This window comes from Petaurus breviceps, unplaced genomic scaffold, assembly GCF_028583685.1.
Source record: "Petaurus breviceps papuanus isolate PSGF00001 unplaced genomic scaffold, PetGlider_PUasm1.0 187, whole genome shotgun sequence".
In the NCBI taxonomy this organism is placed as follows: domain Eukaryota; kingdom Metazoa; phylum Chordata; class Mammalia; order Diprotodontia; family Petauridae; genus Petaurus; species Petaurus breviceps.
In genome coordinates this window covers 843,820-858,808 of record NW_027185799.1, presented here as the reverse complement: position 1 = coordinate 858,808, position 14,989 = coordinate 843,820, and the positions used below count along the sequence as shown (strand labels likewise).

The following is a 14,989-nucleotide window of genomic DNA, read 5'->3' as shown; positions in this document are numbered from 1 at the left end:
GACTTGGACAAGTCATTTCATCCCTAACGGCCTTGATTCCTCCAGATGGAAATGAGGGGATGGGACAAGATGACCTCTAAGCCCTCTCCTGGCTTTAGAGCTTGATCCTATGACCTTCTTGTAAATATTTCCTCCCTGTCCTCATGACCTTATCCCTCCTTATCCCCTTGAAACGAGGAATCTTCTGCCCCATCATTTTACTAAAACTGCTCTATCCAAGGTCACCAATGACTTCCAAATGGCCAAACTCAATTTCCCCTCAGTTTTCCCATATACAAACCACTATTCCTCACGGCAGGGAGCTGAGGAGCCCCAGCTGTTACTATTATCTGAATCAGTTCCCAGCAGGAACCCTGCCAACCCTCAGAGATTTTAAAGCTAAAAAATGCTAGTATTGAGAAGCGTCTTTAAAAGTCTAAGGCATGTAGGCACAGATGAGATCACCAGATACCCACTGCCTCATTTTACCTTTTGTTCCTCCCACTCCATCCCTGTAGCAACACGTTTTCCCCTTCTTTGCTCACCCTTCAATCCCTTTTTATAGTGAATAGCACAGTCCTGTATACAAGCCTCACTGACTCATGTCCCTCTTCCGGAGGCCACTTGCCCTTGTCACCAGTCTTACTTCCTCTACCCCACTCATCAGTCTTCCCAATCCCCAGCTCCTGCCTCATATCTGACACCAGCCTCCACCCCTACTTCCTTTCCCAGCACAGACCCTTTGCCATCCCAAGTCCCCCACACTGACCTCCGCAGCATCAGCTTTGGGTTCTTGGCCACATATTGGGCCACCAGGTCGCTAAGTAACGTCCGGAGAATATCAGTGAAATACTCCAGCTTCCCATGCAATGCCACAGTGAGTAGGGATGCCACATAAGCACGGTCTCTTGGGGAGAAAGTGCGCTGACTCTCCAGTGTATGGATGAACTGGAGATCAAGGAAAGGAATCATCAAATCACACAGATACAGAGTTGGAAGGGACCTGAGAGGTCATCTGGTCCAACTCCTACCTGAGCAGGAATTCTACAATATCCTCAACTAGCTGTGACCTCTTCTGGGAAACCATCACTGATGAGAAACCTTCACCTTCTGAAGCAGCTCATTCTATTTATGGACAGTGGCTCTAATTGTCAAGATTCTCCTTAAATCTGCAGATTCTACCCCCACTCCTAATTTTTCCCTCTCTAATGCCTTTTCTATACATCAGACTTCCAAATACTTGGAAACAGCTATCATGTCTCCCTGCCCCCAAACATTCTTTTTTCTTGGCTAAACATCCCCATTTCTTTCAAGTGATCCTAGAATGACATGGGTTTTAAGTCCCCTCCCTATCCTGGTTTCCCTCTTCTGACCACCCTTCAGCTCATCAATGGTATTCCTCTTATATGGCAGCCAGACCCGAATACAGTAGAGGCATGTTTTCCACATCACATGGGTTAGGGGTGTAGTGCCCCGACAATCTAGAAAATTTGCATAAAATTTTTGGCCCTCCCTTCGTACCAGAAGTCTGAATTATTATGGCATTAAAAGAGAAAATCTGCTTATATTATATAATATCATACATATATTTTATGCATTTCTGAGTTTCTAAATTTTTTCTGTGTTGTCTACTGACCTTCATTATGTCACCTGCAGCTTCCACAAAACTCTCAAAAAATTCCCATTTAATTTCTTATGTTGATCTGAGATATATTGAAACCCCAATGGGGAAAAGTCACAATATGGAGGGGATAACTGTACTTTATATGCAATCTGACCTGACCTGAGGATGAGAATATTAGGTCCTTCTTTCTGTACTTTTTTTACTGATACAGCCTAAGATCACATTATCTCTTTTGGCAGATTGCCGATTCATATTGAGCTTGCAAACCACTAAAAATCCTAGATCTTGTGCATGTAGATTATCTGTTGTCTAGCTACACTTTGTTCTTCACCCTGTATCTATATAGTTGATTTTCTGAGCCCAAGTGTAGAATTTACATTACTGGAAGGGAGGAAAGTACAAAGGGAAGGAGGAAATGGAGTGGAGAGGTGTGGAGCAAAGAGAAGAGGAGAAGGGAACTAAATGGAGTATGAGAAAGAGGAACAAAGAGAAAGATAGTTAATTGTACCTTGGTAAGAAAGAGTTTGCTATTAAGGAGATTGGACAGCTGCCCCAGCCCCTGCTCCACAGTTGGCCTTCGACTCTCAGGTACCCCCAAGTCTCTGTGTAGGGGTGACTCCCGGTGTCCAGGGAAGAAGACGCGCTCTGCATATGACTTGTAATCCAGAAATGGGATCCCACTGCCCACCAAGTCACTGGTAAGATCAGTCATCTCTGTCATCAAGTCTGTCAAGAAGGAAGACGCATGGCTCTGGAGGACTGGGTGGGATGAGGAGTCGGGAAAGGGCAGCAGGGCTCAGGTGAGAAGTGCTGAGTCAGAGCAAGAGAGTCACCTGTAAACTCTTTCTTGCAGCGATCTCGGACACTGGTTTCCAGATTCTCCAGCTGGATTTGCACTTTCTTATAGTCCCTCAGGGCCTGTTTGCTCTTCCTCCTAGAAACCCCGATGTAAGCAAGGAGAAAGAGAAAGAAGAGAGGAGGGCGAGGCAAGGAGGGAGAAGAGGAATGGGAACAAAGGCGAGAAAAAAAACGGGGGGTGAAGGGAGGAAAGGAAGGGAAGGGGTGTGTGTGTGTGTGTGTGTGTGTGTGGGAGAGAGAGAGAGAGAGAGAGAGAGAGAGAGAGAGAGAGAGAGAGAGAGAGAATATGAACATACAGACAGAGAGAGGATATAAACATACAGTGAGTACCACAATAGAAAACATTAGGGACCATGTGATAGAGGGAAGAATAGAGAGGCCATGCAGAGGAAAGGAGAGGAACATTGTGTGGGCAGATATAAAATAGGTAGAAGAGGGAGAGAGAGAACATGTGGTAGGAAGAAGACCACTCAGAGGGAGAGAGAAAGAACATGAATAATATGTCACTGAAGGGTGAAGGAGACTAGACCTCCCTGGTTCCCTAAGCCCCCTCTCCTTCCCTTTCCTTTAACCCCTTTCTAAGATGTATCCCACCTATAGATGAAGACGATGATGAGGACACCAAGTGCAAGGAGGGAGGCACCCACACCCAGTCCAACCTGGGCTCCTACGGGGAAGGCAAGGGGACTCTCGATGTCATATTGTACTCGGCCAAGGGTAAAGTTCAGGTTGCCCATCTGTACCTGTACCAGGAACAGAATCGCTGTGTCCAGATAGCTGCTGGCTATACTCGCCCAAATCTCAAAGCTTTTCATGCCCCACTTACTGTAAACTCAGGTAGGGAGTTCAACCCCTCCCGGTTCCTAGGAGGGGGCTGCTCTGCTGGGGGCTCACAATACAAGTGGTTCCGCGTCAGGGTCTTCACTAGGCAAGGACCATCACCAATCATGGCAACCACCTCATCCTTAGAGATTGCTAGATCTAGATTCTCCCCCTGGTATAGAGACAATGGGTCATTCAAGATGCCCCAATCCCCCAAAGTAAGAGCAATATGGGGTCACTCTGACCCAGATCCCCCTAAAACATAGGAAAACTGAGTCAGAATCAGTACCCACTCTCCCTGTGATAGAGAGAAAGTAAATAATCCCCTCCTCTCACTAGGATACAAGGACAACAGATCCATCAGATCCCCTGCCCCTGAGATGGAGGGAAAGCAAGTCACTCAAAACACCCTTCTCCTTCGATACTGGAACAATAGGACTCCTCCATGCAACAGAGGGAGAATAAGTCACTCAACTCCACCTCCCTCCTCCTGGAATAGAAGGTCAATGGGCACCTCAAACTTCCAGATCTCACAACAGGGTCCCCTCCCCTCCTTGCATTCTCAGTCTCTCCCTCTTATCCCTTTATTCTTCCTTCCCCATGATTCTTTCTTACCCTACCACACCATAACCCTTCACAACCTTGCCTCACCCTCCATGGTCCTGGAATCCTTCAGCTCCTACAACCCTCCCACAATGACCAGCCTTAAGCTTTTGCTTTGTCCACCCATCTCCCACAACTCAGCAAAGGCTCACGTGGCTAGGGCCAATATACTCTTTCCACTGAACAAGCAGAGAAGCAGAGACAACTGGGGAAAAAAAGAATCACAGACCCAGCAGGTAGCAAGAAGACTGAGGAGCCGGAACCCTTCTATGACCTCCCTGGAAGCCACAGGGTTTTGAGGGGAGGACAGATACCTCCACAGATAGCACGCTCCCAGGCTTGTGTCGGAATGGCGAGGAAGGGTCCTCCATGTTGAGGGGCCTCAGGATGGGGTTGGCCTCATAGGAGAAGCGTGTGGGATGCAGGGTTGCAAAGTCAAAGAGCAGATTGTCGAGGATAAACTCCAGTTGGACCCATGTACCACCTGGGAGCCCAGGGATGGCTGGTGTACGGCACACAAGTAGATGGGAAGAATTGATATGGCATGTCTCCTCAAACTGAGAGAAAGGGAAAAGAGGCTAATGAGGATAGGGAAAGAGTAGGACTCTATCTGCCTCAGCTACTCAGCCCTGGTCACACACACACATATCAAGTGACTGTTGCAAAATTATAAAGAATAAACATGGCTTAAAAGAATAGATGTGAGAAGACACTCCCAGTCCACCCTTTTGCAAAGGTGGGAGGTCCACAAGTATTACATATTGCACATATTTTCAGACTTTTTTAATATACTGATCAATTACGTGGATTTTATCCTCTTTTTCTTTTTTTGTCTTTGAAAAAATACTGTTATACCTTCCCAATAAGATCAAGGGTGAGGCAAGAATGCCCACTATCACCACTATTATTCAATATAGTACTAGAAATGCTGGCTATAGCAACAAGAGAAGAAAAAGAAATTGAAGGAATTAGAAGAGGCAATGAGGAAACTAAACTATCACTTTCTGCATATAATATGATGGTATACTTAGAGAACCTTAGAGAATCAACTAAAAAAGTACTTGAAATAATTAGCAAGGTTGCAAAATATAAGATAAACCCCATAAATCATCAGCATTTCTTCATATGACCAACAAAGCTCAGCAGTAAGAGACAGAAAGAGAAATTCCATTTAAAATAACAACATAAAATACCTGGGAGTCTACCTGCCAAGACAAACTCAGGAACTATATGAGCACAATTACAAAACAATTCTCACACAAGTAAAGTCATATCTAAACAACTGGAAATATATCAATTGCTCATGGGTGGGTCGAGCCAATATGATAAAAATGACAATTCTGCCTAAACTAATTTATTTATTCAGTGCCATACAATCAAACTACCAAAAAATTATTTGATAGAGCTAGAAAAAAATAACAAAATTCGTTTGGAAGAAAAAAAGGTCAAGAATATCAAGGGAATTTATGAAAAAAAAATACAAAGGAAGGTGGCCTAGCAATACCAGATCTCAAATTATATTATAAAGCAGTAATCATCAAAACTATCTGGTACTGGCTAATCAGTGGAAGAGATTAGGTACACAAAACACAGTAGTCAAAGGCCACAGTAACCTCATGTTTGATGAATCCAAAGACCCTAGCCTTTGGAACAAGAACTCACTATTTGACAAAAACTGTAAGAAAACTGAAAAACAAAAGAACACAAACTAGGTATAGACCAACATCTCATACCATATACCAAGATAAGGTCAAAATAGGTGCACAATTTAGGCACAAAGGGTGACGCCATAAGCAAACTAGAAGAGCAAGGAATAATTTACCTGTCAGATCTATGGGGAAAGGAAGAATTCATGACCAAACAAGAGACAGAGCATTATGAAATGAAAAATACATGATTTTGATCATATTAAAATAAAAAGCTTTTGTTCAAACAAAACCAATGTAACCAAGATTAGAAGGAGAGCAGAAAAATGGGAAACAATCTTTATAGCAAGTATCTCTGATAAGGCTTCATTTCTCACCTACATAGAGAACTGAGTCAAATTTATAAAAATACAAGCAATTCCTCAGTTGATGAATGGTTAAAGGATATGAACAGGAAGTTTTCAGATGAAGAAATCAAAGTTATCTATAGACATATGAAGAAGTGCTCTAAATCATTCTCGAGTAAAGAAATGCAAAGGTACCATTTCATACCTATCAGATTAGTTAAGATGACAAAAAAGGAAAATGTTAAGTCCTGGAGAGGATGTGGGAAAAAAAAAATGGGACACTAATGCATTGTTGGTGGAGTTGTGAATTGATCTAACCATTCTGGAGAACAATTTGGAACTACTCCCAATCCAGCAATATCATTATTAGGTCTGTATCACAAAGTGATCATAAAAAAATGGAAAAGGACCTACCTGAGCAAAAATATTTATAGCAGCCCTTTTCATAGTGGCAAAATATTGGAAATTGAGGAATTACCCACCAATTGGGGAATGGCTGAACAAGCTGTGGTATATGAATATAATGGAACATTACTGTGCAATAAAAAATGATTAACAGGCAGATTTCAGAAAAACCTGGAAAGACTCATATGAACTAATGCAAAGTGAAATGAGCAGAACTAGGAAAACATTGTACACAGTATGAGCAACATTGTGTGATGATCAACTACAAAAGACTCAGTTCTTCTCAGCAGCACAATGATTCAAGACATTTTACAAAGGACTCACAAAGGAAAATGCTTAAGAACTGATGGACTCTGAAGGCAGACTGAAGCATACTTTTCTCAATTCTTTTTCATGCTTTTTTTCATTTTTGATCTTTTTCTTCTTTCACAACTGTGACTAACATGGAAATATGTTTTACAGGATAGCACATGTATAATCTATAGCAAATTGTCTACCATTTTCAGAAGAGGGGAGGGAGAAAATTTTGGAATTCAAAATCTTGTAAAAAGTAAAGCTAAAAATTGTCTTGATATATAATTGGGAGAAAATATTATTTTTTTAAAATTCTATTATAAAGGTGGTTCTTTGGCAGGGAGACACTGGAGAGAAACTATGGTGATGTGAAAAGCAAGAAATCAACAAAAACTTATTTTAAACAATACATGAATCTTGAAAAATGCATTGAGGCAGACTGAGGTGTTGGCAGGTGGGAAGATAATGAAATGTTAGAGTCAGGGGCTGAGGGTACATACTATTAGGGATCTAGAGACAGAAAAAAGGTGTTTGGGGGACTGGAGACAGATAAACCCTGGGTAAAGTCTCCAAAACAGATAGGGGAGACCACAAGTCATATAAGGCTCTGTATTTGGATGAGGTTCTGGGACAGGGAAATATAACAGATACCAGTGGTCACATAAGTACAACAGTGCAGAACACAGTGAGAACCTGGGTGGCCAAGAGATGACTTACGTGTTGTGTGCTGCACAGGGTATCCTGGGAACATTCGGTCTCAGTCTCTGGGATGATCCGGCGTCTTCGGCCCAGCCCCCGTCGCTGACGCTGATGCTGCTCCTGGGTTGATACCGTGACCCGGATTCTTGGTGTCTGCACCACATCCAAGTTCTGCCCATGGACCCAGATCACACGCCCTCCACTGCAACACAGCCATGTGAGCCACGGCCCCACTGCAACACAGCCACGTAAGCCACAGCCCCACCAGAGCATAGCCACGTGAGCCACGGCCCCATGGACATCAAGCTACACAAGCTCCCCAACCCTCTCCCCGTCCCCAGACACACATATACACACACCACCACCACCCAGCTAAGAGCCCTGCCTCCCAACCGTGCCCTTCACCTGACAAAGCTCTTGGCTGGGCCAGCAGAGGTTATGTTGGGGTCTGGTGTGTATTGGAAGAGGCCCTGCTGCAGTTGCCTCTCCACACCCCCAAACCACACAGCCACCTGCAGTTCTGCAGACACTGGACTTGGACTCGTCTGGCACTGGAGCTGTTCCATCTGGGCCTTGGAGAAGCTGGGGTCAATGGGAAAGAAAAAGAACCCGGGTCAGGTTTAAGGAAGACAATGGGAGCCTGATCCCATGGCGGGGTCTGCAGAAGAAAGATCCGATAAATCTGCCCGATTAAGGGAAGAGGACAAGGAAACAGAGAGGGAAGTAGAGGAGTGCAGGGAGAAGAGAAAAGAAGAAAGGTGAGGGCAAGGAAGAAGGGTAGGAAGGAGAAAAAAGAAAAGAGTAAGAACACAAGAGGCCACAAAATGGTTATAGAGTCTCTAATGGGAAAGCCCAGCTAGGTCATAATTGGGATTTCTGGGTCATCATCCAGGTTCAGGATACATACCAATATCCAAGCTTCCCTCAGTAACATAGTATGGCTGTGTTATCCAGGGTTTAACCAAACTTTTTTTTATAAGTTTTTAGGTTTCCAAAATTGGAAACATGGATAGAATGACAATCTTAGAGTCAGGAAGATCAGCTTCTAACATATTAGCTATGTGAAAATTGGCAAGTCATTTAACTGCAGATAACTCTACATCCAGAAGTTACAAATGAATATAAGATTTCCCTTGGCGGAAGGAGTTTCTACACCAGAAGCTCCTTTTTTGTTGTTGTTCAGTCATTTTCAGTCATGTCTGACTTTTTGTGATCCCATTTGGGGTTTTCTTGGCAAAGATATTGTAGCGGTTTGCTATTTCCTTCTCCAGTTCATTTGACAGTTGAGAAAACTGAGGCAAACAGGGTGAAGTGACTAGCCCAAGATCACACAACTAGTAAGTGTCTGAGGCTAGATTGAACTCAAAGATGAGTCTTCCTAATTCTAGGCTCAGCACTCTAACCACTGCACCTAGCTGCCCTCAGAAGGCTCCTTAATATTCATGAGATTACAGGTCCAAACAAAAATAAAAACTATTTCCAAATTCACTGCATCTTGAGATTACAAATTCCATAAATGTATTCCTCTTTGTGTAAAGTCTATTTCTTTGTCCTAAACTTATGCCTTTCAGGCTTCAAAGGAGACTCTAGTAATCCAGGATTTGGTAAACAAGTCCCTTGCTGATCCCTTCATGCAATCATAGCATTTCATGGTTAAGAGTAACTCAAGAGATCTCCTACTCCTCCCATTCCACCCAAATCAAGAAAGCCTGTCTTCACCATTCCTTTGGAACAGACATACCATCTCACCCTTGGGGGCACTCATGTCAGAGAACTCAAAACCTCAGGAGGCAGCTCCAAGCGTCAGCAAGTTTTTCTTACATAGAGCTGAAATCTGCCTCTCAGTAACTCCCACCCATTGCTCCTAATTCTTCCCTCTAGAGCCAAGAAAAACAAACTTAATCTCTCTTTCACACAAAAGCCCTTCCCTTCAAATATTTAAAGGCAGCTATCAAGTCCTCTTTAGGTCTTTTCTTCTTTAAATTAAACCAGTTATTCAACTAGTTCTGAAATCACCTAAACATGCTAGCAGCTAGTCCAAGCCTCACCATCTCGCCTATAGGGATAGCAGGGAAGATGGTGAAAAAAGCACAGACAAAACCCAGAATTCAGAATAAGACATGTATTTCTGGACATGGCCAGTGCAAGAATTTGTTTTGTTTGACTCATATTTGTTACAAGGGTTTTTTTTTTTATTTTTTCCCCAATGACTCAAAAGCAGGGAAAGAGAGAAAGTAGACTTTTGTTCATTGAAAAACATTAAATTTATTTTTATAAAGCATGGCCAAAATTTAAATGTTTTGCTGAAATTCAGATATATTATGCCTATAGCATTCATCTAAGCCTAGTAATCATATTCCCCTCCCCAAAAAAATCAGTCCTTCCCAGTTTCATATTATCTACAAATTATTAAACATGTCATCTATGCCTTCATTCAAGTCACTGATATATACCTGAAATTAAATTTATCTGGATCCAGAAGAATGGAGTGTTATCTTGAAAATGACTAACTCATAAAGAGCTATTTTGGCTTCTGTTAAATAAAGCCAAAATAGCTAGAGCTAAAAAAGTATGAATAATCAGGGATAAACTACATAGAAAAGTATTGTTTCAAATGTGTATTGTGATTGCTCCAAGCAGAACTCTATGACTTTATTAAACTTGGAGAGGATGTGAAGGGTGCTTCAGTACAAAGAGGGATAAGAATTGGGGTCAGATAACCAACTAGCGAAGGGAATCCAGTGTTCCCTCAAAGAATGCTTTGAAGAAAAAAAAAAGATAGAAAGGAAATCCTAGCCTGTGTCCAGAGTAGAAGACTATGACACAAAGGGTAACTTTGGAGCTATGCAATAGATAGATGTCTTCCTAAAAGGCTCCAGCTAGACCCTTGAAGGAAGAGGAAGCTTCCAGTGCTTCAAGGAATAAAGATATGGTTCCACAAGTGCTGGAAGCATAGAAGGAATCCAGCAAGAGTCAAGGGAAGAAGAGATTAGTCATAGTGTCTGATAACTCTGCTGAGTTTGGAGGTCGCCCCACATTAGCCAGACACAAAGAGCAGAAAGGTCTCTTATCTTGTCAGGGTATCTATATTCTGAACATGACAAGTGTGTGTCCTAAGGTTTGTCAAACCTGAGGACCACTTCCCACTGCCTGGTGATTCATGTACAGACAAGTAACACAATTAGAAGGAACCCAAGAAGTATCACTAAGGCAAGAGTGAAGAACACATAGTAACAGCAGCATTGTGTAATGATCAGCTATGATAGACTTAGTTCTTCTCAGCAATATAATGATCCAAGACAATTCCAAAAGACTCATGATGGAAAGTGCTATCTACATCCAGAGAAAGAACTATGGAGTCTGAATGCAGATCGAAGCAGACTATTTTCTCTTTTTTTGTTTGTTTCCTTTCTTTTTCTCATGGTTTTCCCCCTTTTCTCTGATTTTTCTTTCACACCATGACTAATGTGAAAATATGTTTAATATAATTGTACATGTATAACCTATAACAGATTGCTTGCTGTCTTGGGGAGGGGAGAGGAAAAGGATGGGAAAAGAAAAAAACTGGGGACTCAAAATCTTATAAAAGTGAATGTTGAAACGATCTTTATGTGTAATTGGAAAAAAATACTATTAAATGGGGAAAAAAAATAAGGAAGTTTTCAGCAAGCAGTTGAAGGTTTTAGCAATATAACTGGGGTTCCCATCACTGCTGCCAATAAAAGGGCTAAAGAAAAGCAGAATTGAGAAGTGAATAGTTGTCTAATAAATTAGTAGATTTGGGACAATGATTTAAAATATAGAAATAATGGATTTTTGATCAGGGATGAAGAATACCTAAGAAAGGCTTGTAAACTCCTTGATGGCTTGGACTGTTTCATTTTTGTCTTTGTGTGACCAGTGCCTACCACAGTTCCTAGAACTGTTATAAAATGCTTACTGATTGACTGACAAAAGTATGTTTGCCTAGAGTATTTGAAACTGATTAACAGGACTTCAAACTGAAAAAAAGTAGAGGAAGGAATTTGAAGTGGTACTTTTTATGGTAGCAAAGAATTGGAAATAAAGTAGATGCCCATTGACTGGGGAACAACTAATCACGACATAGTGCATGAATGAAATGGGACATTATTGTGCTATAAGAAATGACAAATGTGATGAATACAGAGAAGCATGGAAAGGTCTATATGAACTGATGAAGAATGAAGTGAGCAGAACCAAGAAAACAATTTACACAATGACCACAACAACGTAAGTGGAAAAAATGATCACCAAAAATATCAAAAGTGAATGTTACAATATTATGAAGATCAAACATGACTCAAAAGAAAACCCAACTCTTTTCAGAGATGGAAGGTACCACAACTGTTGTACTGTTTGTACCTGATCTGTGGTAGAGCCTTCCAACCCCATACTGGTCTTATCAGTCATAGTTGGACACCCTATACCTTAACCCCTACATAAAAATGTCATTTGAGTCCTCTTTAAGAAAAAAAGGACAACAATCAACCAACATTGGACATATTTTCTGATTTTTCTGATGTATTGATCAGTTATGCTGTTTTTCTCTCTACTTTTTCCTTTTTTTGTCTTAAAAAAATACTCATTGTAATATGGTAATTTGTTTTGCTTAACTTAATATCCATGTTGTAACAGGAAATTTTGGGGGTTTTGCTTTCTCAATAGGGAAAGGAATTAGGCAGAGAAGATAGATCTTCATTTAAAAAGATAAAATATATCCAAAGTTTTAAAAACACATAGGATAGCTCTATGGAAAAGCAATGATTCTGCAGAAAGTATGGTAATGTTAAAAAAAATCATCAATAAAAACTTATTTTTAAAAATGTAGAAGAAGGCAAACAAAACTACCCATAAATATATATATATATATGTATATATATATATATGTGTATATATATGTATATATATGTGTGTGTGTATATATATATATATATATATATCTTCCCAAACCAGATACAATAGAGAGTAAAAGGAAGGATACAGGAAGAATGCCAGAAATTCATAAAAAAATAATACTCCCCAAAGAGAAAACAATAAAAGTCATGATCTCATATCTATAAATGTACAAATTGTGTACAATAAACTATAATGAACAGAAAACTATAAAGTACAAGGGGGTAAATTCACCTTCTAGATACCCCAAAAACTTGATGAAATAGCTCATGACTAAAATATGGTTATGAAAGGAACTAAAAAGGAACAGAGAAGATATGTGGGATAGAGTAGCATTGTACATAAAGAAGAAATATGCATATAAGGAAATACAAGATAGGGTAGGAGCTAGATGTGAAAAAGAGCTAGGAATTTTAGTCAATTGCAAACTCAATACACGCTAATCATGCAACACAGAATAACTGAGGCGGAAGAAACTGAGGAACAGTGCCAAGGACAAGAGAGGAGATGGATTGTCTCCTCGGCCACTTATGGAGCATTTTGTTCAGCTCTGGGTGCCATAGTTCATGAAGGAAATGACAAACTGGAGCAGATCCAGAGGAAGATGACAAAGACAGTGAGGGAATCTGGAGGCTGTGCTATGTGGGCATCAACCATAGGTGCCACAGAGGTTTAGCATGGAGAAGAAAAAACTTACAAAGTATATGATAGTTGTCTTCAAGGAGCTGAAGAGCTGTAATGCAGAAGGATCAGGCTCGTTTTAATTGTCCTCAGAGGACAGAACTAGGAACAGTGAGTAAAGCTGAAGAAAAGCACATTTCAATGCCTTCAATGGAAGGCAAAACTTCCCAACACAAGGACAAAATGAGTTGCCTCTGATGCTGATGTGTTCGCTATCACCTGAGGTCTTTCAGCATGAGCATTAGTAACTGACCAACCCCCGGCAAGAGCTCTGTAGAGAGGATTCCCACTCAGATAGAAGCCACAGTACATGACTTCTGAAGGTCCTTCCAACTCCAAATTTCTGCAATTAGAACACTCCCAGACCTCGTATGGAAAGAGGAGGAAAAGGAAGCTGGAGAATTAGGGAAATGGAAGTGAGGGAAGAAAATGAGCAGTTGAGGAAAAAAAATATTGAAATAGCCCTTACAGTTGACAGGGATGGTCACCAACCAATACTCGGATGTCTTCCAATCGTCCAGTTAGCAGTTTGGAACCCTGAAGGGTCAGATAGGTACCTCCAGCCTTGGGACCTCGAATAGGAAAGATAGACTTCACCTCGGGATCCTGAGGAAAACAGAGAACGATGAATATGGGGGAAGAGAGATGTGGAGGAGAAAGAGAGAGGCACACAGATATAAAAAGCCAGGAAGAAATAGAAATGGGCTTGATAGGGGAAGAGAGAAAAGGAAAGAGATAGGAATCTCTCTCTCTCTCTCTCTCTCTCTCTCTCTCTCTCTCTCTCTCTTTCTCTCTCTTTTTCTGTCTCTCTGTCTCTGTCCTTCTCTGTCTCTGTCTCTGTGTCTCTCTCTCCCTCTTATACACACACACACACACACACACACACACACACACCATAAAAGGAGAAGAAAGGAAAAGATAGAAACAAAAAGACACTAAACATAACAGAGGAAATGGCAAAAAAAAAATAGAGATAGACAAAACAAGAGAGAAAAATACATGGAGCCAGGAAGAGAAGAAAGAGAAAGACATAAAAACAGAAAAACAGACATAGGAGCAAGAGTCGAAAGGAAGAGAAACATGAGGGGATGAGAAGGGGAAGAATAAGTAATTACATAATAATAGTTTATAATATGCTGTTTGTTAATTAATAATGATGTGCTTGTATAATAAATAATATAATGATAAGAATATTAACACTATAATATGATGGCATTTATATGGCGCTCTAAGGCTTGCAAGGAACAGTAGATGGGCTATCCCATCTGGTTCTCATGACCCTGGGAAGCAAGTGCTATTATTATTCCCATCTTATAGATGAGGAAACTGAATGTGAGAGAGGTTAAATGGTGAGAGATTAAAGGATCTGCCCAGGTAAGCATCTGAGGCAGGATTTGAACACAGGTTATTCCTGACTCCAGATCCAGTGCTCTTATTCACTATACCAGCAATCTGCCTCAAAGACAGACAAGACAGAGACACAGAGAGAAAGACAGACAAAGACAGACAGGCAGACAGGCAAACAGAATCCAAAGAAGACAGAAACAGGCAAAGGGGTAAGGGAAGAGCAAAGGAATCACGCACACATAATCAAAGAGGGTCAGAGATAGTGATGAAGACAGGATGGGGAGAAGGTAAGCACAAGCCCCCCCCAGAATAAGGGGCCTGGGAGGGGGCCTGAGGGGCTCACAAGAAGGGTGGAAGGGAAGTGGAGAAGGCTAGTGTTCGGGGGAGCAGGAAGAGGTCAGTGTACCTGATAGGCAAATTTGTGGTCAGAGATACCATGTCCTCCACCAGGGACCTCCACGATCACATGACCCACCTTCTCCTCCCCACTGCTACCAGTGACACACACGATGCTGTGGAAGACAAGCAGTCCCATTGGTCCTCCCATTCCTGCTGCCTCCCTCTCACCCCTGCTGACCCTGCAGCACAGGGCTCCAACAGGAGATGCCCAGGAATTAGTGCTCAAAGGAACAGCTCCTTCCCTTCACCCACGAGCAAAGTATAATGAAAGACGCCTGGGAGAATTATTTGTTTCATGTTTCTATGTATGGTTTAAAGATTTTTCATTATAATGATGGGGATGACCACAGTTGACACAGTGATCTGAGCAA

The 14,989-nt window shown here is 41.5% G+C and overlaps 1 protein-coding gene across 2 annotated transcripts in view; it reads right to left on the bottom strand.

Moving 5' to 3' along the window:
- The window catches only part of PLXNB1 (plexin B1), a 71,226-nt gene that overhangs the window by 19,022 nt on the left and 37,215 nt on the right, over nucleotides 1-14,989 (bottom strand). For both annotated transcript variants that reach the window (XM_069090618.1, XM_069090619.1), the window contains exons 17-26: nucleotides 14,626-14,731; nucleotides 13,342-13,478; nucleotides 7,683-7,859; nucleotides 7,296-7,479; nucleotides 4,201-4,443; nucleotides 3,288-3,455; nucleotides 3,056-3,204; nucleotides 2,437-2,537; nucleotides 2,112-2,329; nucleotides 749-927 (exon numbers count right to left, since the gene is read on the bottom strand). In XM_069090618.1, the coding sequence (XP_068946719.1) occupies nucleotides 749-927; nucleotides 2,112-2,329; nucleotides 2,437-2,537; nucleotides 3,056-3,204; nucleotides 3,288-3,455; nucleotides 4,201-4,443; nucleotides 7,296-7,479; nucleotides 7,683-7,859; nucleotides 13,342-13,478; nucleotides 14,626-14,731 (1,662 nt within the window). The remainder of the gene's footprint in view (nucleotides 1-748; nucleotides 928-2,111; nucleotides 2,330-2,436; nucleotides 2,538-3,055; nucleotides 3,205-3,287; nucleotides 3,456-4,200; nucleotides 4,444-7,295; nucleotides 7,480-7,682; nucleotides 7,860-13,341; nucleotides 13,479-14,625; nucleotides 14,732-14,989) is intronic.